The sequence below is a fragment of the Netta rufina genome, assembly GCF_964035555.1.
Source record: "Netta rufina genome assembly, chromosome: 4".
NCBI classification, from domain to species: Eukaryota; Metazoa; Chordata; class Aves; order Anseriformes; family Anatidae; genus Netta; species Netta rufina.
The window spans coordinates 58813948-58839739 of record NC_140127.1 but is presented as its reverse complement, the minus strand read 5'-3'; the positions used below and the strand labels follow the sequence as shown (position 1 = coordinate 58839739).

At 44.1% G+C, this 25792-nt stretch overlaps 1 protein-coding gene across 2 annotated transcripts in view; it reads right to left on the bottom strand.

The window, feature by feature from the left end:
- The window catches only part of PPARGC1A (PPARG coactivator 1 alpha), a 258399-nt gene that overhangs the window by 57937 nt on the left and 174670 nt on the right, over positions 1-25792 (bottom strand). Inside the window, exons 1-2 of one of the 2 annotated variants that reach the window (XM_084286303.1) lie at positions 6694-6846; positions 1395-1574 (exon numbers count right to left, since the gene is read on the bottom strand). In XM_084286303.1, coding sequence (XP_084142429.1) covers positions 1395-1574; positions 6694-6741 — 228 coding nt within the window. In that variant the 5' untranslated portion in view covers positions 6742-6846. Of the gene's footprint in view, positions 1-1394; positions 1575-6693; positions 6847-25792 lie in introns of those variants that run through there. The other variant, XM_084286304.1, reaches the window with a different exon arrangement.

Here is a 25792-nt window from a genome sequence, read left to right as displayed (position 1 = left end):
ATCCAAGCACAAGACACAGCTCTGAAACTTTGCAAAATGTGTCGTGGGACATTACAAAACTGCTGAAAAAAATGAGGGCCTAAGAACAGGGTTAATTTCATTCTGATTTGAATAAAATTAATTCCAAACTGCTTGGATGTAAGTGACAGAAAGATTGAATAGAGAGGGCCAGCTTCTGCTATCAGTTACGCTGATAAATATAAATCCTGAGTAACCTTATCAGCATCAGGGAGATCACCGTGCGTTTATGGCTGTATACAAAAAAGAAGAATTTCATTCAGGACATCTTAGGCAAGCTATATTTTACCTTCAGAAGCATTTTGCTATACTGTGGCAGTTAATCTTTTCCAGCTATTAAGCTCCAGAGTGATCTTTCGGGGCTTCCCCCGGCAAGCGGGGCCAGCCGTAGTTCCTGGAGCTGCCGAGGCCACGTGAGAGGCGGTACCAACAGCTTACTGTTGCACAAGGTCTTCCTGCCAGCTAATCAATTTATTGTCCAATTTCCCGGTCCGTGGACAATCTATTGCATTTTCTATCATCGCAGAGGGAGGGTGGCTACGGTTCGGGGGGGGGCACAGCAGCCCCATCACTATGGGGTGGAGAATCATGAAGGTTTTACACAACAAAAGGAAGAAAACTGGAGACAGAGATAAAGAGACCACAGCCCTCCTCTTGTACAGCTTGAACCCCAAGGCAGTATTTTAAAGAAAACATTTAAATCTCTCCTACCACCCTTCAACTTTTACTTTCAGACCGCTCTCTGCCAGGAGATCTACGAAACATCCCAAACGATGAGCTGGTTCCTGAGCGGTAACGCGACCATCAGCCCTCACTGCCTTGCCTGCTATATCCACTCATTTCCCCTTCCATACTCAGCCTACGAGGACCTTTCAATCTGTGTGCAAAGTGCTCTGAGAGGAGCCTTCTGATACAGTAAAGCCCTTTACAAAATAGGCACCAGCTCCAGCTCTCCATCGGCTGGCTGCTGTGCTGCACTCTGCTCCTTTCCAGGGACTGCAAGAGGAAGACAGCAAACAGGTTTCGACTTCTGTTTTTCCTCATAACTGACAATTGTGCAACTCCTCGTCGTTACGCCACAGCACAGCGTACTCGAGGCACTCTTCAGCCGTTTTCTTTCAGAAATCAAAACTTCCATTTAATTCTTTTCAAGGCTTTTTTTTTTTTTTTCCCCCTCTCTCCAGATCACAGGCCTGCTTTTGATCATGAGGATTAAAGGCGCCAGGCAGAACCTGTAACGCACATCATCACGTTTGCTGTCTCTCAACAGGGGAAAAATAGTAAACCCGTTGTCCACCAGGCTTAAGAAAAAGAAAGAAAGAAAAAAAAAAGCAAGCAAATGCCTTGCAGCGTGCACTTGAATCGCCTTGCCTTACCTCGAATATATTGGCGGGTTCATTGCTGTACTGGTTGGAGATGATCTCTGACTGGTCGCTGTACCACTTGAGCCCCCCCAGAAAGCTGTCCGTGTCCAGGTCGTTCACGTCTAGTTCAGAAAGGTCAAGTTCTGGGAGATCTGGGCAAAGAGGCTGGTCTTCGCCAACCAGAGCAGCACACTGCAGGAAACACCAATGCAGAAAGAGTTTCATTAATTGCGAGGAATCTATTAACTTTAATATCATGCGATAAGAACTAAGCCTCGATTAAGCTATGGCACGGGGTCACTAGAATTGTTTTCTGAAAAAAGACGACAAACCACTAACTATTAGATCCTTGTTAGCCCTGCACAGGTATTCAAAGAAGAGGGGGGAATAGGAGGATGTAAGCTGCCTTCTCTAGCATGTCTCTGTACAGGAGCAATCACTTTCCTTCTCCCTACCCTCTTTCACAACAACAGTGTCCAAAGGTTTATAAAATCCAACAGCAGAGGCCAAAGCACGGCCTTATTCTTCTGCTGCTTCAGAGCAAACCGGTGCAGGTACAAGTTACAGCTGAATACCTCTGGGCAAGGTCTTTCCTGCATTTCCTGATGCATTCAGGTTAAAGATGCACAGCCTGTTCCAGCCTCCAGCCCTGGAGGCGAGCTCAAGCTGGACATACTCACACTCGCTTCTGCAGATCTTACCATAGTCCTCCAGGTCAGCCGTGATGATGGCCAGAGTATGGGCATAGCAAAGCAGGGGCAGCGATGCTGCTGCACTGCTTCCCCAGCAGGCTAAAAGATGCACAGGGCACGACTACCAGGTATGCAGCAGGGTCCTGGCCCCTGAAATGTGCTCTGAAACATCCCCGTGTTCACGTCAGGGTGACAGGCACAGTCAGTTCATGGAGCCTTTCACCTGCTTCGCACACTACCTTTTCACAGTATAGCAAGTACGTGCATTGACCCAGGCCAAGAGCTTCCACCCAGCCCCATAACTGTCCCCAGACAGTGGCTGTGGTGAGGAAACCTGATGGTTTCCTCTGGCAGCCCAGCAGCATGCTAGTGCTGACCCGATAACCCTAATAGAGAGGGTCCATGAAACACTTTGATTTAGGTAGGAAACCAAGTCTGATCTGCACGGAGACACTTCAGCAGTGCCAAATATTTTTGTCTCCATGACTTGTGATCAGGGTAGTGATAAATACAAATAAACCTGGAAAAAGTATCCTTTTAAAAGCTAGGATGAAGCTGATAGAGTACTGACTAACCTACTAAGCAAGAAAACCATTAATACAACACGTCCACTTTAGCATGGCAATTGAAACCCACCAAACCCAACCCTCAGTTATGGAACACACACAGTAACAGCTTGGCAAGTAACGGGGCCCTGTACGTCAATGCTGCTGGATGAAGCAACTCCTGCACTGTACCATGTACCCTTGGGACCCATCCCCAGACATCTACCTGGGCACGGTGCAAAACACCCTTACGTTCCTTAAAGCTGCCAAGGTGCCAGGCACTGAATGGTTAAAGCATAAATCTGCTGTGTCTCAGGGCTTCCACACTGAGTATTTCTCACCCCATGTTTAGGGTGGCCAAGAGCCTGCCCAGACAGCAAGACCTCCTCCACTCCCGTCAGCCGACTGGGTGGCTGGAGCGATTTCCCAACTTGTGTTTGGATTGAAGTCAACCCAGAAAACGCCACTTTCTGGAGAGGCAGTAACACGGTGTCCACTGATGCGAATTGCTCAATACTTGGTTATGTCACTCTCTGAAGGACCGCCTTTCACGAGCACGCAAGCGGGAGCTGCTGAAGGTGAATTTCATTGAGGTTTTGTCTCCAGGAGCCTCGGTGCGCCCGCAGCGCACGGGCTGCATGCAGCGGCGCAGCTACCAGCGACAATTTTGTCTGCTGGCACAAGGGCTCGGTGCAGCTGGTGCGAGCTTTTATTCTGTGGACAACTTTTACGTCTACCAGGACGCAATGAGACAGTCACGTAACAGGCCAAGGGGCAAGGCAGGTTGCAAAACGAGGCTCTGAGATAGCACTTGCTCCGATTTCCATTACTTAAGGGGCTGCAGAACTTTACCAAGTCAAAACCTCACTTAGGTCATTTTTACTGCACACCATTTTTTTTTTTTTAGTATTATTTTGGTCATAGCAGAAAACAAAGAAAAAATTAAAGAGTTCCCTCTTCTTTAGTGCTAGACATAACCTTCCAGCAGCAATCTTATAATGCAGAGATGACCTTTTTTGATGCTTGGCTGAAATCTCTGATCTCATTAAAGGATAATCTAGTTTTTGACTGAAAAGGTAGATTCTCAGCATCATTCTCAGGTTTGTGTTGTGGAGGTCAGTAGCTTATAACTGATGCCGTAGACTTGTAAAGTATCCTGCTGATCTGTTTCTGCTTTTGTTTGTAAAAATAGCTTCAGTCTGTGAACCACCTACTTAAAGATGTTAACTCTTGGTAATACGCATTTCCAAATTCCTATGATGGGCTTTTGAAGGAACATAAATGATTGTATTTAAAAAAATAAATCCTGCTCACCACAGCTTTCTTTTGCCTATAATGACTGCAATGTCACTTAAAAAATGTAATTGCTGAAATGAAGTATATATGCTCTTGCCGATGTTGACATGATAATAAAATCAATGTTTCTGAATATGACATTACGCTTCTAATCTGAGACACATTAGTAGCAAGTGTTCCTGTTATTAATTTATATTTGGCCTTTGGATGATGCCAGGTTTAACACTCCAAGTCCTAAAACTGTCCTCATCTGACATGCTGATATTTGCTGTTTGCCTATACATCTGTAACAGGTGCACCTGCATTGCTATGATACATTTTTCCGTCTTCCCACCGTTATTTGATATAATAGTTACCCCATAACTGTGGCCTTAATTTCATAGTATCGTTCAAAAAGATAAAGCAGTCACTAAACACAAAAGGCTAATTACTGTGCGTTATTTCACTCCAACAGACTTTTTTTTTTCTCTTAGTTCAGGCGCAAACAATAAATTAGCTTAACTGCACTGATGATAATGAATCATTATAATTAAGTATAATTCTCCATTAACCTTTTGAATGTTTTTGTGCCTCTGAAGGTAAATCAAAAAAAAAAAAAGAAGAAGAAGAAAAGAAGAAGACTGGACTTGTGCCACATGAATTATATTAATGAAAAAATAATCTTTGTTTTATTTTTAACAAGTTTTTCAAAGAGCCGAGGGGGCTAACCCAGGAAAGAAAGACAGACCTGACAGAATGTGTGTCATGTGGGTTCTCTCTATCAATCCTCGCAACCTTACTGTACATCACCTTCATTAAACTGTGAAACACTGGGGACGCTGATCAGCTACAGTGATGCAGGCCTTTATTAAGCAACACGCCATCCTGTCATTATGTGAGCGAGAATCTAATACATTTTAAGTTGACAGCAAACATTAATGATTCAAAAAATGAAGGCTGCCTCCGGTACCTGCCGCCTGCAATATTTGAGATCGGTAAAGGTGATCCCCAGAGCCAGCACAGCAGGCAGGCACTCCTGTGCTGCTCCAGAAAGTGCAGTGCAGGAGCACGTTGGTAAAATCCTACCAACAGTTAATCCATCCACTGCACAATTAGTATTAAGATCAACCCTTTTTTTTTTTTTTTTCCCTTTTTTTTTTTTCCCCCTCCGCACTATGAAAAGTCATTGACATAAATTATCCATTCTGTTTCTAGCTTGAAATTACTGCAGGAACTCTAGTGATTAAAATAAATCTTCAATATTTCCATATAACTGGTTCCTCAATCAGCTCCTAGCAGCATTAGGAATAATACATGATGGAAAAATGAAGCTCCAGCAGCAGAGACCCATGCTACAAGCCAGACAACAACCCACAGGATACTCTAGCTACTCAGAAACAATTAGGACTTTGGAGCCAGAAAGTCATCCACTTACAGCCTTGACTCATAATAGCTACAGGACATATGAATTATCCATATCTATTCCACTTTACCAAGGAATCAAAACAAGATAAGAGCAATTACAATATGCAAACAGAAATCAGCGGATACAATGGCAAGCTGCAAATATTTAAAACTCGACAAAAAGACTTAAGGACCCGCATGCATGCTCCGCCAGATAGGGAAACCGCACTGGAGAATGCTGCAAGGTTTTTACTTTAGATGGGTATCTCTGCGTGGCGTGGACATCTTATTTAAAAGGCATCACACGTAACCTTTTTCTCCCTCCCCTGTTGCCTGAGGGGAGCGTTTTAAGCACTTATTCCAAGCTCGCAGCCGGGGGGTTAGCTCCTTCCAGCAGGTCTGTGCTCTGGCTTCCTCTCGACGGGCTCCACAGAAAGTTTGCCTCGCTGCCCAAGTTGCCCGAACTTTGAGGTAAGGCTCCCTTCTGCTGAATGCAAACGTGCAGAAATCCTCATGCCTCACTTTATACTCCAGAGATTACCAGGGAGCTGCTTGCCTTTTCTTTTCTTTTTTTTTTTTTTTTTCCTTTCCTCCTTTATGAATTGTAGCCAGCAGAAGCTGTGGGTTTGATGTATTGCCGTCTATTTTTACACAAGCAGCAGCGGCGGCGGTGGCAGCAGCAGCAGCAGCAGCAGTTCGCACAGTCCTGCATAAACTCTATTCTCACGGTTCATCCTCTTGTCTCTGTCGTGCAGTGGCATTTAACCGTTTGTTGGACTACTTGGGCCGACCGAGAGCCCTGCTCTACAGGACATTAGCTACGGGATAATCATTCCAAGACAAAAGAAGCAGGGCAGCGTCTACTTCCAGAAATCTCTCTTAAAAGCATCTAAAGCAAAACCCCAGGGTGTTCGTTCCTGTGGGGGGGGTTCAATTCTGCATCTGACAAACAAGGAGGAAACCTGCCACAGAGCAGAGTGAAACGAGCAAGGAAAATAGGAAGCCACTGGTTAATTTAACTTCTTCTTCCCCTTTTTTTTTTTTTTTTTGGAAAAAGAAACGTTAATCTTATTCTAAACAAACATGGCATTTTTCCAACCAGGCCACTAAACGCCACTGGAAAGACTTCAGACACTGATTCATATCAATATCTTGGAGCATAAATATTGCATATGACGGGGGAGAGCGAGCCAGAGGCACATGCAAATAGTTTCCAACTGCAGGAGATACCGATGACAGGAGCTAAGCTTTGATTTGCTCAAGGCACCGCGGAGTAACCTTAAAATAGCAAACTTACAGGAGTTGAGATAAGGCTCGGACCTGCTCGCAAAGTCCGCCGGCCGGCCCGTTCCGCCAGCCGCCCCCCGAGGGGAGCCCCCCGCGCCCCCCGCTCACCTCGATGTCACTCCATGCAGAGTCCTGGCTGCACATGTCCCACGCCATCCAGCTCCCGGACCGCAGCGGCGCCGCTCGCGAACTACAACCCTGAGCCGGGCAGGGAGCACAGGCGCATGCAGGCGACGAGCCCCTCTCTGAGCGTGAACCGAAGGCACCTGTCTTACTACTGCTCCCCGTCACATGACAAAGCTATTAAAAAGTAGGCTGGGCTGTCACTCATCCTGCCTTCTTGTGCCGCCGCTCCAGCCGTGACGTCGCGCAGAGGCAGACCCAGGCGGAGGCGAAGTAAATCTTCCTAAAAGCCACTCAGACCTTTGAGGCTCCAGCACCACGCTGTGATTAAAATCGCATCGCCGCGCCACACCCCCGGAATTGTGCCGCTGCCTGCCATGCAACAGCTCCTGTCCCTCGCCATCTGCCTTTTTTTTAAATTCTTCTTTTCTTTATTTTTTTTTTTATTTTTTTTTCTTTTGCCCAAAGCAAACAATGTGCAGAGCTGTATTTACAATAAAAAAAAAAGTAAAGAAACTCGGAGGCGAGCTGCAGCACGTGCACCCTGAGCAGCCTCCAGCCTCTCCAGGCGGCCACCGCAGCGCACTTCAATCCAGGGATGCGAGTCTGGAGTTGGGCAAAAGTTACAGCATGGGATGGCGTTTTGTTTTCACTTGGGAATTTTACACCTGGCAAAGTTAATTTCTCATTGACAACTGCACCAGAGCTAGGTTTTTCCACCAGCAAACACACTGGCAAAAAAAAACCACTATTTCCCAGGGATGGAGTAAGTATCGATAAAAGCCAGTCCTGCAGTTACCTCACCTGCGACAGCAAGGGAGCCAGATCCCGTTTTCCAGCTGAATTACAGCATTTCTCAGCTGCTCTTTAGTCATTTCTGTGTCTCAGTGCACGAAACCAGTGTTACGACATGCAACTGCCCCCGTCCTGCCCAGGACTACGTGGGTTCCTGCCTGCATTTCCCTATAAGCACCAGTGCGTCTGCCTTGCCTCCGGGTGCATTTCTGTATATACACCATGTACCCACCCCTCTGACCTGGGCTGAGTGTTTTCTCTTTGGGAACACACACACAAAAAAAGCCCTTGTCACGTGAAAACACCGACCTGCCATTAACAGGAGGGTTTCTTGGTTTGAGCAGTTCGCTTGCTGAGACAACAGGGGCTGCTGCTGCAGGTGCAACTGGTTTATGGTGGCACCGTCCACTGAATACATAACAAACCCAAGGTACCAAATATACCTGCAAAACACTTCCCACGTCAGGAAAAACAAATAAATAAAGGTCTTATTTAACTAGCCCCACCTGCCTCCTTGTTTTCTGGAGTTGTGTTGTTTTAATTAGCTGGGTTCAAAAGTCTTGTAAAAATGTAAGCACTGGATCCATCACGCTGGGCTCCCAGTCAAAGTCACCAAACTATAATTGATCATCCTCCTTGTCATGAAATATTCATTTTCATTGTTATTTGCAAACTTGAGCATTCTAAAGGCTAAATGAATTCAATTATTATACCAGGCTATGACGATTTCGCTGAGAGAAAAAATAAATAAAAAGAAGAACAGTTCTTGAAACAGCCTTTTTCCCACAGATATTAAAAACTTCAGAAATTGTTGTAAGTCTCAGATACATTCTCGGCTTATTTGTGTTCCCTTGTAATTCATTATTGCCAGTTTTCCCCGCTTGTGCTTAAGTTGCAAATCACATCACACTGTCATATTTTCACCAAGCACAGATGACAAAAATGGCATTGTTTTTACTTTACTTAATTAAAAAAAGCCACAGCAAAATACCGAACGACTACAGAAAGCCTTTCCTACGAATGATTAAATTAACGGCATTGCTTTGCTCTTGCGACTAAAAAAACCTAATTTCCTTCCCAATTATATGCTGATTTAATGATAAAACTGCAGTAAATTATTAAGATCTGGGGCAAAGGTGAGTACCTCTACCCTCCGAACAGTCAGCTGTGAAATAATGCTGGGCACCTGCCCGCCTGAAGTGCAGTCGGTTCTTATTAATTATTATCTGTGGATCCATGGCTGGTGGAATATTCTCCTTCAATACCTACTTATAATTGTGTTCATTGACTGTGCCGAATCCATCATCTTTTTTTTTTTTTTTCTTGAAGTTTTCATTCACACCTTTTATAGAAATGTATTTACACTGGAACATTTTATATTGCTGTTTTGGATATTTTGACCTGCTCATGTTGTTTCTATTTTCTACATTTCCACTTCACTGCTTTCCCTTCAAATTAGCAAGTTAACTGATAAATATAAACTGTAACCTTAGCGGTGCTCTCACCGTGCAAGCGTTAGAGATTGGAGAACTTTCTTGGTACATGGCAGGCAGAGCAAGCCATCTGTAATAACAACCGAGTCCTCCAGAGCTGTCCTACGGCCCCGGCCACGCCGCGGCTTGGACTTTGCTGGCAGCCCCAGTGCCACCTGGCAGGGATGCCAAGCACGATTCAGACTACAAAAGACCACGAGGTTTAAACAAGGGTTCCCCACAGCTCGGGAGGAATTCATTTATTTTTAACCGAACTGTCCGACCCAGGCCATATATATAAATTTACTCACTAGGGCCTTTTTTCATGTTTTAACGTGCTGGGTTTTTTGGCGTCTAGGAGGAGAAAAGAGGGGAAGGCAGTTGCAATGGGCTCGTAGCTTGGGAACTGCGCAGCCTCAGCACATGTAAATGAAGCCCGTGAAACAGAGCCAGCACCTAAGCCTCCCTCCTCAAAGAAACCTTGTCTTCTGAAAAGTCCCCAGCAGCTTTAGCAGTGCTCTTGCCCAGTGTTTTGACAACATGAAAGAATTGCACAAACGTCTTTTCTGGGGCAATATCTGAGTACGCACACATGCTTTTGTTCCGTAACAAACACAAAGAGAACTCTCTTGCGGCTGGTGAAGTCTGCGGGTCCAGTTGACCCAACCTGTTCTGTTGAAATGCCTGCTGTAAAATCCCCCTCTTTCACCATATTTTCCTCTTTCCAGGTTACTCCATACCTAGTCTCAGCAATTCGCCACTTTTTCCCCTTCTTCTTCTTCATGGGACATAATTCATGAATGCACTGGTGAGCCTTCCAACTGCACTGGGGCACAGATTCCCAAAGCCTGATCCATATTTTAACAGGATTGCAAGGTATGGCTCCTGGCAACGACAGGGAAGAGGATTCAAGGACCAAAGTCTTTAAGCTCTCTGTCCTTGTCTTTTTCCTGGATTCAGCATTCATTCTGTCTCTTTCTCTTATTCTTTCACCCACTTTTTTTTTCTTTTTTTTTCTTTTTTTCCCCAATTGTGGTCATTTTTTTTCCCTGTAACTTAGATATCTCAGATATCTTAGATATCTTGCAGCCCCCTGACTTTGAAATCCAAAACTGAGCCCCTTCATCACAACACCGACCAAGTTTCTTCCTTTGCTTCCAGACTGTGGTGCTTGCTGATTTTCAGCAAAGTTGGCTAATACCAGTGGAGTAAGGGCAATCAAACTTGAATTAAAAAACAGCATAGTTCAACCAGCAGAGGTTTGCAAACCAGATCCCCCACCAGTGAAACCCCTTCCCCTTGACCCTCCATTTGTGAGTGTCTTTATAGCAGAAGCTAAGCCAACTACATATTTATAAAAGATCAAACCACACTCCAAAGGTGTGTTAGTGTGAATGGTGTTCTATATAAAGTATATGTACCCTATTAATTTTTTATGAGAAATCTTCCTCCTGTGCAACTTTATTCTTATTTTCTCCACAGTCCTTCTGTATTTGTTTTCCATTCTGTTCTCTCTGTTCCACTTCCATCCTATTTGTTTTTTGTTTTTTTTTTTTTTTTTTCCTTGTCAGTTTCTTTTCCTTATTTATCCAGCCCATCTTACCCAGAATATGCAGCCAGCAGCGTAGACCAGCATAAAAACTCCTTGAACTTCTGGGTTCATTGGTGCAGTAAGTTTACAATGCAATAAGCAATAAGGCAGTGTGCCCTCTCCAACTTTGCTAGGACAGTTATTATTATTATTATTATTATTATTATTTTTTTACAGAGAGAAACCACGACGGTGCTCAGTACCAGCTCTCTGAAAGGCTCCAGAGATCGGGGCCAAATTAATTTCTGGCTGAGCTCTGGGCCACGGGCTGCTGTCTGAGTAGCGGTACACTACCAAGTCCAAAATAACTTTCTCCGAACAGTGATGCGTTACTGACATTGCTGACACCAGGGTGAATTTTGCCACATCTGCCTCCACATACTGAGGGCTCAAATAAACAGTGCTGGATGCCAATGGAAATTGCTCGCCTGTTCCCATGCGGGTGGGCCTGACTGTGAATATTCACTATTCCTGCAGATCAGCTGATTATCAGCGGTAACCAGGCTTGCACACGTGCAACCCCTTGTAACTCGGTGCTTGTAAAACCTTCAGGAGTGCTGAAGTGCAGGAACATAGGTACCGACTGAAAGAAATCTTCCTAAATCTTCTCATACCTCCCCGAGCATTTCCCTCTTCACGAGCATATTTCACTTACTCATTACTAAAACAAGAAAGGCAAAGGCACTCCAGCTGATTACATAAAAAGTACATTTATCACTTGTTTCCCCCAACATTTGGAGCATATGTTCTCCAGGACCCACATTTTGTATGATTTGCAGGAAAATCCAGCTTGTCAGGCCTGTTAAAAGCAGCATGAACAATGTCTTTCACTCGGGTGTTACTGTTTCCCAGAGAGACTAATCTATAAAAGAGAATCTACATGTAAATTTATTGCCCCTATATGTTTGAGAAACAGAGCCATGAGAGCCCATCAGTTTCCTGGGGAGGCTTTGGTGCAGTTTGAGGGCAGACACCCGGGAAAGCAAAGGAAACAGATGCCTATTTTGCAGCTCCTTGCACACTGGCATGTCCTGCTCATGCAGGCAGGACCACACCAAAATTACACTGGTGCAGGTTTTGGTCATCTCTCCTTTACTCACCTCACTGCTGAGATTTCCTTGAAACAAGAGAAATCACAGAGTTCTTTTTTTCCTCTTTTGAGCCCTGGGAAGAGACCAAAAGCCCTCCCTGCCTACCTTGGGTGCTCACACAGCCCATCAGGGGATGGGCAATTGTCTTCTCCAGCTCCAGCCACCAAGGGCAGAGCTTGTGAAAGCTTCAGGTCTAAAGCCTGTAAGTTTCCACAAGGCCCTGGAAACCCCGCCCGGATTCTTCCTGTTAACCCTATTACCTTGCATCGTTTCCCTTGGGGCATCCGAAGTATTGCCCTGGAGCTCGTTTGCCAGCTTGTTCATTGTTAAAACCGATCTCATTTTTACTAACTTTTTCTGAGAGGGATCTGCAGGACAATCCCAGGAACAATCACCGGGGACTCGATACCCTAGGGAGGGTGAAAGATTCCCTGGAGCGATGTGCTGGGAGCCAAGGCTGCTCCAAAGATACCATCTAAACTGCTCTCTGAAGTGACTTGCGAGGCTGCCATCCTGCTGATATGTCCCAGCTGGAAGGGGAGCTGTGGTGTCCCGGCTGCCACAGTACAGGAGAGCAAGCTCCCAGCCAGCTCCACTTTGTGGAGGCCTTGAAGAAAAAGCAGAAGAAATTCACCTACTTTCATAACATCTCCGATCTGTTCTCCAAAATGGCTGGGGAAGCGATTGCAGTGGAGTGCAGCACAGCACTGGAGAGACGCTAACCTTTAAATACTCTGAAATCAAATCTTGTTTTACACAAAACTGCTATGGTAAAGTCGATGTGAATGAAGCACCTTTGAGTGAAGGAACAGAGGGAAAGGCAGTGGACAGCTTTAGTGCCTCCTAGCAATTTTTTTTAATAAACTGGAGATGACAGACAGCCTTACCAACACATCTCTCATCTTCAAATAAGACTTTCTTCAGAAAGAGCTCAGTGGAACTGAGTCAGCCTTTTTTCTTGGGCCTAGCTCTTGGCATTTTTCATATTAAAACAAAGTATAATGTGGAAATAATTATGAATAGTAGTCATCTGATCGGGTTTTACTAACACGGGCCACAGACACACTCTGCTACCATCTCAGGCAAACAAAATAAAATGAAGATATTACTCAGAACAAAAGAAAAAAGAAAAGAAAAAAAGAAAAAAAAATAATCTGTGCTCATGAGCCAAGTAACCCTTTAAGTAACCCTTTCTCTGGGTCATGCTGGGCTGTGAAGGAAGGTGAGCTCCCAGGGAGCAGGCTGTAGGTGGGTACCAGTGCTTGGCACCATGGTGGGCACCAGGCTGCTTGGCCTCCAGCAGCCCCGGAGCACAGCAAATGTTGCTGCCTCAGCTTCCCACAGCCCCTGCGCCCCATTTTCCCAAGTCAGTCAAGGACAGGCCAAGAGGAGATGGGGTTACCTCACTGCAACAGCCAATGCTCCTGAAGGATCAGCTTCGCTTGACCTCTTAACTAGTGGCTCCTGCCAGCCAGCACTGAGCCCAGGGGTTATTTTTAGTCAGAAGTCTTCATGAATTGCAGTTAACTTGCAATATGCAAACTAGCGACTAGTGCTAGAGGAATCCCTATAGGTTTCATGGTTCCACTCTGTGCTCAAAAGTCCAATTATTCATTTTTCTTGGAGCTGCAATATTAATCTAAAAAAGTTGCACAAATGGCAAGAGATGTCATGCTGTCTCCATCCCCAATTCAGAAAAGTGAAATAAAGGCAGATAAGCATTTAGCCCAGGGGTTATTAGCTGTACCAAATGCAGCCGTAAACCTTCGGAGGCTGACCCTCTGCTAGCAGTGCTTTTGACGAGAAATTTGTCAGTTCTTCCACCTTTGACTCAGGGCCAAACAAACCAGGAAGGAAACAGAAGGGGAGAAATGCTAGCAATACGAAGGCTTGGTCTGAATTACTATTTTATTTTACTTTAATTTAGCTTAGTTTAATTATTTTATCCAGACCACTTGTCTACCTACCTGCACAAGAAAACTCAGTAAAATATGGGGGTTAAAGGGGCTGGAATTGGTCACTGCTCCAAATCCCTTGGAAGGGAATGGGAATTCTTAAACAGGTTTAGGGAGGCTTTGAATCAGACCTTATCAGAGAAGATGAGGCCAGGACAGTTAAAAGCAGAAACTCCTCCACACATTTCCTCTGGTTTTCCTTTTGATACTGCTCAGGCTTCCCCAGCTTTTCCCTGTGAATGGAGCAGGGACGAAATGCTGAGATTGCATCTGCTATCACCATTTTGTGTATCTTTGCTCCTGAGAAATTTAGTATTTGCCGAACATCATTTGCCCTGGGGCACTGGTTAGTCTCATCATTATTTTATAAGTGGGTACCAGCAAAGATTCATACCTCTTCCCCAAAAGAGCTATGGCTGTACTTCCATTACTTTATGCCAATCAACAGATAAGGCAAGTTTGCTACTTTCATGTTTATCCCTGATGGATCTCTACCGTCATAAAATTCCCCGACAATCTGACACAATTAAACATTATTTGTAGTCTCTGCTCTGTCGAACTCCATATGCAGAGTGGCAAGGCAATGTATTTAAGCAAAAGCACTCCCACTAAAACAGAGACCTCCCCGCAGCATGCCTTTTCCCTTCTGTCCATTCCAGGCTTACCCGTCTTCTCTGAGGAACAAAGAACTAAGCAAAAATAGGAAACGTCAGAATGGAAGATTATTTTAATTTATGTTAAGAGTTGCTAAGCAAAAAAAACAACTCTGAAAAACCAGCAAACCAACACCAAAGAGCACTTCATCATCATATTATTACCAATTTATTAAACCAAGATTGCATACAATGGAGAAATGGCAGTGACACCTCCCCTGGGGTTTTGGGGAGGTAGACCTCCAGCTGTTTCATTCTCACATGCAGTCCTGCTTACAAAGACATGGAAAAATGTTTGCGCTTCAGCTCAATACAATACAGTATCACATTGTTTGCAGATTTTCTTTAAGGCAGCATAGGCATTTGCAAAGCAAACCAGAGATGTACACTTTGGGGAGACTGGGCTGCCACATTTAAAGTAGAGTGGGGCAACACATGGCAGTAGTTAATTTGTGTGTTGTTAATTTGTATCCCGGACAATGCTATAAATCGAAGCCTTGCTGACAGTTCCTGCCCAGTAAACATGTTCAATTTCATCTCCTGTAAAAGGAGAGCAGGCGCTAAATAGCAACGCATTTTGATTTTCATTTAGCCACTTTAATGATAGGTGATGTTAGCGGAAAAGATCATTTATCTTCAGATTTATTTTATATGAGATAAAAGGCCTTGCCAATTTTTTAAAATTCATTTACGCAAGTGAATAAATCTTCCCAAACAATAAGTGGGAAAGTCATATTTCTTTAACTTTGCTAAAATCTGAAAATGCTGATCTGAGAGTGAAATAGACGACACTGGCATTTTAATCAGAAATATAAAGGCTCCTCTTCTAAATAAGAGGCGCGGCTTTACTTCAGAAAAAAAAAATCTCTCTGATTTAGAGAATGATCTTTTTTATGCATTTTGTCAAAAATCTCTGACAAATCAGGAGAGACACGTGCAATTTTTATATCACCTTCATTTTTAGATCAGTCCCAACGTGAAGGCTACCTAAAAATAGACAGAACCTAACCTTTCAAATATCTATACTGCTGCATACCAGAAATGCAAGCTTTCAGTGCCTCTCATGGCTTTCCGAGCCTTGTGCTGTGCTTGCCTCCTCCTCGAGCACGTTGCCCCATGTTGCACGCCACGCTGAGGCGTGCGAGGCGCTGCTAGTCCCAACGCACAGCACATTGCGATATGTGATTTGTTTTGTTCAGGACGGGCAGCAAGATCATCAAAAGCAGCCTTCCCTTTCTGCAGGGCTGTTTGAGTTCACCACAAACACTGGCAGTACCGAACTTGACAAGGGAGGACGCGAAAATGCAGCTGTGCTGGCTGGCCCAGGAGCTCTGCTCAGAAAAGCGAGCTGTCTGTTTGCAACGTACCCCTCCTAAAATATGAAGGGGAACAGAACAATGCACTCTTTTGTCTTATTGTTTGCTACAGTGCTGGCGGACACACTTCTAACCATTTAAAGATGAGGCTCTCCAACAGTGCCCCGAGCCCTGATTGACGGGTGTAGAGTTACAACCCGGCGGAATACGCGGTAGCTATTTCTTTGCATTGCACTTTCTAAATTGTGATTCTGCTTGGCCTTAACAGCATAGGTCAAATTCATCCCGAGCACAATCCAAGCAACTTCAGGTCAGTGGTACCTGAAAAATCAATAGCATTTAAGTTGATGAAGTTGTAACAAGGGTGATTCTGGCCCAGGCCATGCAAACACTCGCTTGCTTTTATGGTATGTGCTCTTCCCTGGGTATTATGCTCCAATGAATATATTTTCCTGTTTGCTACTGCTAAACACTCTGCTTATCAGGTTCTGAAGCCACACCAGGAGTGGGTACAGGAGAAATCTGTACTAAACCAGGTTGCGGACTGCCCTGGAGGCTTGTAGTGACTGTGGCTTTTGCTTACATGCAATAGAAAATCACCCTTGTACCCGTTGTCAGCCAGCTACTCCCGGCAACAAGCTCGAAAGGACTTGTTCTTGTTTACTGTCGAGCTTTTGACTCCAACAGAGTCAAAAGTTTATCAAGACGTTTTGCTCTGTCAAAAAATGAGCAAAATAACTTACACTGATCAAACAATGAAACAAAGAAGCAACAGACTAAATGAGTTCTTTCAAAGAATTTTGGATGGAAAATGTCTTACCTGCTGACAGGGAGGCAAGAACAGCAAACAAAGGCATAGGAATAAAAACTATTCAATAAAATATCGATTTCATTATCACCACCTATTCAACTTAATTTTCTTGGCATCCATATCCCTAATGCAGGTTCGTGATAGATCGTACAATCACTTTTTAATTAAGCCCTACTGTGCTTTGTATTAAGAACAAGGCAGTAGACATTATGGCACAATATATCTACCAAAATATTTAATGCTTATCCTTTTCATTTTGGTATTTAAAAGTTGTTCTCTTAGGAGGTGGTATCAGTATTTAACAACATTCTTGACAGCCAGTATAAAAAACAAAAAGCTTCATACTTAATCTAGCCATGTCAAAACTGAAACCCCTTAAAATAATTGCTTTCTGAATATATGGTATTTCCATTGAATTATTTTATTATTACCCAGCTTTCAACATCTTAAGATGCAAAACTTGTTCTGTCTCTTACATACTGATGAGATACACGTAGCACAAGGCTGGAAAACTGATGTTTGACCAATACAGTTGAATGGTATATGAACCAGATGTTATCGTTTTACAAGAGAGATTTAACAAGAAGCAGTGGAAGACTAGAAGCTTCCCGAGGTGGTAGGATTTTCTCTCTCCCCCTCCCTCTTTTTTTAAGCTCTCTTTCGGTATATTGCAGCTCTGCTGCTTACGGTGGGGCAGATCCTGTACAAGGATCACGGCTTTTCTTCCAGTAGAGTACTGGCACTTTTCAGAGGGCAACATTCACTTTAATTACTAAAATGTACCCACCTTCTTCTTCCAAGGAAGAAAAGACTGTTGTTGCATATATAATGTGGCTTTAGTTTTTAATGCCAGAAATGAATCAGTAAACATAGCTACATTATGGTATACTATTTCTTATTCTGTACCCATAGTAACCAAATTAATCTCAAGGCACTGCTGGCATTATTTCAATCTGAAGCTCATACTTTGGATTTCACATAGGTGCCTTCATCCTATTCTTCTTCGCAACTAATAAAATGTAAATATATGGCAATATATTTATTTCTGGTTCAGTTCAAGTTGAGGAGTGCAGTACTTTGCAGAAACCTAATTAATATCAATCATACATTACAACACTGAGTGGTTTAGTATACAAAAAAATGGTGCTAGCACATGAGGATGAAATAGATGACCCAAGAATTCCTTTCTAGTTGTAACTTCTCTGTTTCCAGGATGGGGATGACCAGCTTTTCCTTATCCTTCAATGTCCATTTCAAGTGTCTGTCATGTACAACCAAGAGCTGCTCTAAAAATATCACAAACCCCTCAGAAACAAGAGGAAGGAGACCTCGAAGCTGGAGACCCTGATGGTTCCCTCTGTCCCACCATGAGATGGGAGCGCACTGACAAAAAGCCGAGTCTCGTGGTGCCCCAGGAGTGCTGCCTTCAGCATCCCCCCCCCCCATATGTTTTTTCCACTGCAACCTATCAGCTCCCAGCCCTCCACAAAATCCTCTTGCTAGTGAGAAGGCATCTCCACAACCCAGCGATTACACATGAACTGCTCAGGAGATGCAAGCAGCTCAACAGTTGTGCCATGGCCATCCTACTCTAGACCATGACAAAAAGAAACACAGCTCATTCTTGGGGCTGAATGAGCTGAGACCTAAGGGACATTACTAACCCAAAGTTTCAAAATCATCCTTATTCATCACAAGCAGCCAGCAGTCCCAAAAAAACAGCGAGCCAGATTGGGAAACAGAGGAGATGCTTCTGGCCGAGCAGAGGGACACAGCTGTGGCAAAGCTCAATTTTGGCTTATGGAGGTGTTCAAACACCACAGGGACACCTGAGCAAGCCCGCAGCCCATCTGTGCTGCCACCCCCAGGCCCTTCTGTGCCCCTGGGCATTCCCAGAGGGCTCCCCCTGGCCTTGAGCCGTGCCTATTTATTGCACCCAAGGGCACAGCACAGTCCTTCGTTTCCACAAACTGCCACAGAGTAAGGATTCCTAGAATGGCTCAAGCAGAGACTTGCTCAAAACTGGGTACTTTCAGACTTCTTCTGTTCTATTCCAAATTACGTGCTTTGCCAGCTTCAAAAAAACAGATGGAAAATACATCCCTAAATGTGCACCCTTGTGATCACTCCAAAAGGAAAGCGGCACCAAGTAGCTTAAAACGTTTGCTAGAAAAAGTCTTTTCCATATCATGCAAATAGCAGACGAAAATAACTGCTAGGCAATTGATATACATACAAATATTGGTTATTTTAAACAGTAATTTGTTATTGAGGACATCTCACTGAAATATTATAATATTCAATTTCCTCTGCATTTGCATGGAAAAGGAGCTGGATAGCACATGATCATTCATTTAACTATTACATAAATATGTCTATCATAAGATCACACGGCTTTCAAGCCAGAGTTCAAACACATGTTTAATGCATGAGAGTATGATGAAGAAACTTGTGAACTCACGGGTCTCGTAGCCCAATCTCAATCAGATAGGGGCTTGGCGTAAATATGTACAGTATCATGTGCCTTCCAACAGCCCTGAGTCTCAAGGGAGCAGCCTGACACCAGCAAAGGAGACAGGTGGTTCCCTTTCCAACCGAGGAGGGGGGGTAAAAAAAAAAAAAAAGGAGTCAAGACGCAGTATAAATATAGCAGTATTTTTTGCTCGGTGTTTTGCTATGGTTTTCATCCCTTAATGAAACTTCAGTGCATGAACAATTCTCATAACATCTTTGCTACAAATCAGTGAGTGGATGTCATGTCCTAAGATATTTATAACCCTAAAGGTAGGGGTAAGTGATACTGTTTGCCAGCGCTGGTTCAGAAGTGCTGGAGTGGGTTTTTTTTGCCTTTTGGTTTGCTGAGAAAGGAGTGCCAAGAAGCCACAAACCCCAAGTTTCCTTGCTTTAAATGTATCCCTTAACCTATAGCAGGTCGCTGTTAAAAATAATGCCCGTAAGAATGAAAGAACGACAAACAAGTCAATCACATGCGCCGAGCAGGTCACAACCGATTTTAGCTAGCTTGACTTTGTAAACTCCAACAGTGTGAGATATGCTATACCCTCCACAACCCGCAGTTGTTTGATTTTGAAGCTCACATTGCTAGAATTCACACATACACTAACCCGTGTATAAAATAACCCACCTCAGCCTTACTTTCCTATCTGCGCACGGATGCCTTTTTTTTTTTTTTTTTTTTTTTTTAACACAGTGACAGCCACTGCCTCTTAAACCATTTTCTTTTGTTGCATTTCCTTAGAAACACAAATCTTGTTCCTTGGCAGCAGTTGCTGTAAGTGCTGTACCACATGCCCAAACTAGTTCTCACTCACAGCTTTAATTCACAGTAAGTGGCACGAAAGGAGGTCAACACTTCTCAGAAACCACTTTCAGTTCTTTGCTGCTTCAGTATCTATTCTATAAAGCCATCCTCCCTAACAGAAAGTTGTTTCTCATATTGCGTCCCTTGCTTTTTTTAATATTGTCACCTTTATGGAATGGGCTGCCGGATATATGATGGAATAAAGGAAGATTATTCACGGAATCACATTTCTCGTCTCCCTTTTGCAAGGCCCTAACAATGTAAGCAAACAAATAAATAAATAACGTTTCCCCCAACAGAAACAAAATGCCCCTCAATTGTTTTTTTCTTCTCACGCAAAAAGACTCCATATAAATGGCAGCTTGCAATTCCGTGTCAATCATTATGTCTTACTTTCAGTTCAGTTCGCTCGCTTATGGAAAGATTATTTTTTTATCCACCCTCCTAACACATCATGAAAGTGGAAAATCAAGCAGCCTTCTTTCTGCCATGATGCATCACTGGCAAGAGGAATGGCCTTGCTGACAATATTTTGCTGTCACATTTGCCTCTACAGCTTCACTGCCTTCTCTGTGATCAATGAAAACAGATTTTGACCTCATCTATTTCATTTCAGACCATATTCTGCCCTGAGACACACGAGTACAACCTATCATAGTTATAGAGGCAATTGGGGCAGAATTTGTTCCTTTCCTGACAATTCAATACGTGATTCATGAACCAGAATTGAATCCAGCTCTCCTTTCCTAGAGCTCCTCTGGTTCTTTGGCATTAGCATCAGTAAAAGAGCAGCAGAGATGAATTTATGATGGTCGTATCAGCAGAACTGGCTGGGCAGTCAATAATCAGACCGCTCAGCGAGATGCTACCAGACCGAAAGTTAGGTATTGTATCTTATTTACACAGCTTCTCCTCCAGCCTGTTTTCTTTCTTCACTTATCCCTCCGTTGTTTAACTAATGGGATCATAAGACCTGAAAAAACACCTCCTAGTCTAGAACATTTCTAATTGGCTTAATAAAGTAAACAGAAAAATAAAATAATCCTCTCCACCACCATCACCTTCAGCAGCACAAACCCAGACCGCTGGATGCGGAATACTCGGGGCAGTCACAGGGTGTACGGTTGCAGACAGCAACCGGCCGGTCGAGTTTCGCATTAATCCCCAAGACAATGGATCACTTCTGAAAATACAGACTTGGTTCCTCTGCACACACACCTCTGGGGGCCAACACCTGCATGCAGCATTCCCCACCACTCGCTGCACGGCAGAGTCCGTGACGGGTGGTGATCTGCTGGTCAGGGCACGCATCTTGTAGGGTGCTCTACACCTCGTCTACAGAAGGGGACAGCCTGTTCAATATGGGGGCTTGGAGCCAGCCCCAAAACCTCGTGTTTTGAACTCTGGATGTCCCCAGAGTCTCTCTCGCTCAAGCCGACGGACATCACATGCATGCATTGCATCGTGATCTGCAGGACTCATTGCTGAAGTAGAGGCAAGGTTGACATCACTTTGAAAACCTCATCCAAGACATCTAATGAACTGCGCGCAGGAGACTGATCTGCAGCAGGTCTGGCGTACGGTAAAAATAAACTCCTTAATACAACAAAAGCAGTAATCAACATATTGCATATCAGGCCTGCAAAGCGCCAATTATCTGATGAAGAGGAGCAATACTAGATGGTTCCAGTTCCCTCAGTTATTTAACTCTTTAAATCAATGGAAGTTAAGGAAAACAACGCCTACAGAACCACTTAGGAAAACACACAAAGGATTTGAGCAGAGACTTGAGCTCAGATCTGAATATAAACAGCAAAAAAGCATTCAACAACAAGCCACAGTTCAGGACCTGAGTCTTGCTGTGTATTGCTATGGTCCTGGTTATGCGAAAACTTCTTTTTTTGGAAGCAAACTATTTTCATTTCTCGTACTATTTAACAAAACTGCACTCAAAGCAAAATGCAGAGCCTGATCCTGCCGTTCCCAACCCTATTAACAACAGTCTTACCACGGATTCCAGTGGGAGCAGGACTTAGCCTTTCCTGTGGGCCATGCTGTGAGCCTTTAATTCAATAACACCTTATTCACCAAATAGCTCAATGAGATTAGTTGTGGTTTCCAGTATTATTCATTCCACGCAGAGGGTCTACAAACACCCCCTCGCTCTGCATTGCCACACCAGGGAAGATATAAATAATTTGAGGGAGATTTCCAAAGGCACAGGAAGAAACTGAGCAGCTTCCAGGGGGGTTACCCTGAGCGAGAGGCCTTTCTGGTTTTGAAAATCTTCCCTGTAATAAAATAAACACAAGAAATCCATTCTCTCCCTTTCTTTTTCAGGTAGCACGACCTATGAAAGGATTCACAAACAAGCTGGGAGAGGGGAGAGAGCTCGTGTTTATGGGAGTCTTGTTTATTTTTTGCAGTTACTTTAGAGAGTTTCACAAAATTTGCAAAGATCGGTGAATGCATGTGCAGCCTGTCTGGTTTCTATTTCTTTTACTCCTTAGTGTATTTATTGCACCTATTATTATTTCACCTATTATTATAAACTATCCGAATGCCCACGGTGCTGGATACAACGCTGCAAATACCTCCTGCCTCGCTGCCAGCGAAAAGCCTCCCCCACCAAACAAAGCCAAAGCCAGCGCGACTTTCGGATCCTCTCCTTCCTATTTCCGAAAAACTGCCAGAAAAGTCCAGCCTCGAGGGCCACGTCCCCGCTCGGGGGCAGCGAGCAGGCGAGGAGTGGTCAGGGTGCTGCAGCACGGGAGGGACGAGGCTGCCAGAAGTGCTGATTCACTGCGTGACCGGGGGGGTTCAGCAGCCCAGAGAGGGGGGCATCCCGTCGGTGTGCAGGCAGAGATAGGAGGGAGGGAATGGTGAGGTTTTCCTGGGGATCGGGTCCCCGAAATCTCTGCTTGATACACGTGTGTTGGTTCGTTTGTCGGAATGAAACGGGTTGATACGGCTCCAGCCAGAGGGGGAAAAATAGTTGCAAACGCGCAGAAGTCACGTAAATCAGAACTGCTGCTCTATTTTACAAGAGAAGTTCTCCATTAATTAATTTCATGACTTAGAGCAAATGTGCATGGCTGGAAACAGAGGATCCCGCTGATACCAATCTCGCAGCACAGGACACTTTCGTTTTTCTCTTCGAGATACAGAGCAGATGTACTCCCTGGCTCCAATCCAGGCGCGGACTAGGTGGTTTTGTGGCTAAAGCCCTGCCTTATAACCTGCTTAAGCCTACCAGCAACTTTTCTGTTCCGGAGTTGCAACGTATCGCATGAAAAAAAAACAAAAAACAAACAGGATTTTAAAATTCTCAGAGCTGTCACATTTATAATTAGAACGATCTGATACGACTGGCATTAGTGCGAGGTAGGAACATATCGCTGAGGGCCAAGCAGACAAACTGAACTATTTCTCGCCCTTAAAAAGGGGATTCTTCCAAGTAGAAATGTCAGGGGAGTCACAAGGGCTCTGTGCAAAAGTAGCACCTCTTCATCCCCATACCTACTCTTAGAAAGTCCTGCGCCGCTGCCTAACTTAGCCCAGCAGACCATGCCACAGCCCCGAGCCCTGACAACAGCCCCGGCACCCCGTGCCAAAGCCAGATCCTTTTCCAAGTGAACGAGGCCTTTTCCAAAGACGCAGGGTGTTTTGGAGCTACGTGCAACGTCCAGAAACCCCGCAGAAAGACAGCATCTCTGCTGGTGTCACACGTAAAATGCCCCACATAGATAAAAATGAGTTTTGATAAAAGAGTTTGTGGCTGAATCACTACATGCAGAGCCGGCTGCCTTTTTATGTGCTGGTGAAACTATTTTTCAGGTTGTCTGCCCCCATTTTAGAGAAAGAGAAGGAAAGAGAGAGGGAAAGGAAGGGAAGAGAAGGCAAGAAGCAAGGAGGGAGGGAAGGGATGTTACTGTAGCTACTGAATCAGCACACGAACCAGCAGCAGACAAAACGAGAAGGGCTGCAAGGACCCTGGCAGCACCAGCATGTTCAGTGAAACAACAAAATAAGAGTCTGGGAGACAGGAGAAACCCAGAATGCAGACACATTTTTTTTTTTTTTTTTTTTTTTTCCTGGAAGAGGATTTATCATGCCAGATTTTGGCTGTCTCTTAATACCCACACCTGGCTAAATACAAATGAAATTAATTTTCCAGCTGCAATCTTTCCACATTTTGCGCACGGTGATTTGCTGAAAGGAGCCCTATCGCAGGGTGTCAAAAAGGAACATAAAATGTAGCACGTAGTATTTTTTGCGAGACATCGACTGTAATTACATGAAACCTAACGAAGCTACTCCAGGGAGAAGTGGATGGGGCTGCAGAGCGGAGCGCATGCCCTCTGTGCCCAGGGCACACATTGACCCAGTCAGGTAGAGTGGGAAGGCTACAGGAAATCACATGTACATATATAATAACAGTATATACATGGTAAGAATAATAATCTGCCTGCCAGTCACTGGAATCAGTGTGAAAACTGCATGGAGATGACAATGCTGTGGTCATGGATTAGGCTAGGGGTTCCTACATGACCTGAAACAGCCACTTTTTCCTCCTCCCTCTCCCTTCTGTCCTGAACTAAATCACCACTCTCACAAGTTTTACATCTAGCATCACATGGCCAGGCCTTCTTCCACTATATTTAGTTTTTACTGAAAATCAGTAGAAGCTGCCTGTAACCTAGAGCTGGTGTTGATGCAGACGGGTGGTTAGCACCGTGCAAGTGGTATGTGAAGAGAAGAGTTGGTGATGTACCTGCAGCACAAGTAGGAAAATTATTACTTTGAAGTTAGGGTAGGAGTAGCTTACCAGCTCACAGTCACTGTCATCCAGAGCCCATGTCCGGGCTCCGGCAAAGTCTCTTGTTTTAGGGCTTAGGACAGTGAAAAATGGTGCTGTCCTTTAGTCCCTGTCTCCATGCTGCACCTATAAATGACATCTGCAGGACAGTAATAGTATGCTTTCTGTGAGGGAGGGTCATACTAGAAATGCATTTGGCTTGCTTTCTTGGAGCCAGGTGTGCCCACAACAGGCAGGGACCCCTCCAAAGCAGTCAGAGTTGTGCTAAACAAGCACTGGGTCTTTTACAGTAAAAAATCCACGATTTCGTGAGCAAGTCAGTGCTGAAGAAAAATTCCCTTTGTTGGTATTAAAAGGGCAACTTTCTTTCTGGTATTTTACCTGGCCCCATATTACCAAAAGCATGATAAATTAATGGCTATAACTATGTTATGGCACCTAAAGGTCCCAATTTTTTAGATTTTGCCCTTCTTTGAAATGATTAGACTGTACATTGGCAATAACCCTTCGGAAGATATTGCCCCTTGGAGAAGGCAAGCTAGCACGCTGCCTTTCCCGAGTAAACTAGAGGACACTGACTGCGAGGTGTGCACAGAGCCCTTTCCAAGTACGACAAATGACAACCAATATTTAGAAATGTACTGAAGAAAACTCTTTGTAAGGGTTGGTTGTTTTTTTTTTTTTTTGCTTTAGTTTTCAGTATTAACACTTGGGCTTGCACCCAATGTTAATCCCTCCCATATTTCTCAGCTCTTGTGTAGAAAACACATCACGGTCGTACAGCTGCGGCATTTTGACGTCCGAACAACATGCTGTACGTGCCACTCGCTGACATTTCATTGACAACAAAGGCCCTAAGCACGGCAGCATTTTCAGAGATGGGATTAACATAATGAACTCCATCTCTATGGGCTTTTCATGGCATTTCTTTATATATAGAAGTTCAAAAAAAGTCCCAAACCAGAAATAAATGTTTGTTTTTTTTTTCTTTTTTTTTTTTTTTTTTTTCTAGTCTTTTAGGGCACAGTCCCCTCTGAAATAATGGGATTGTACTGTCCTAAAGCAGAGAACAGTCTGTAAGTGCCGGAGTACATTCTTACTTGGAAGGACAATATAATTAGTAAGAAAATTAAGAAGAAAAAAAAGATACTGACATTTCTGTGAGGCAAGTATGGGACCTGCACTACCACGACATTATAGCTGACAGCATAAGCTCCAACATGAGACAGAGAAATGAGCAACACTGAGCTTTCCAGCTG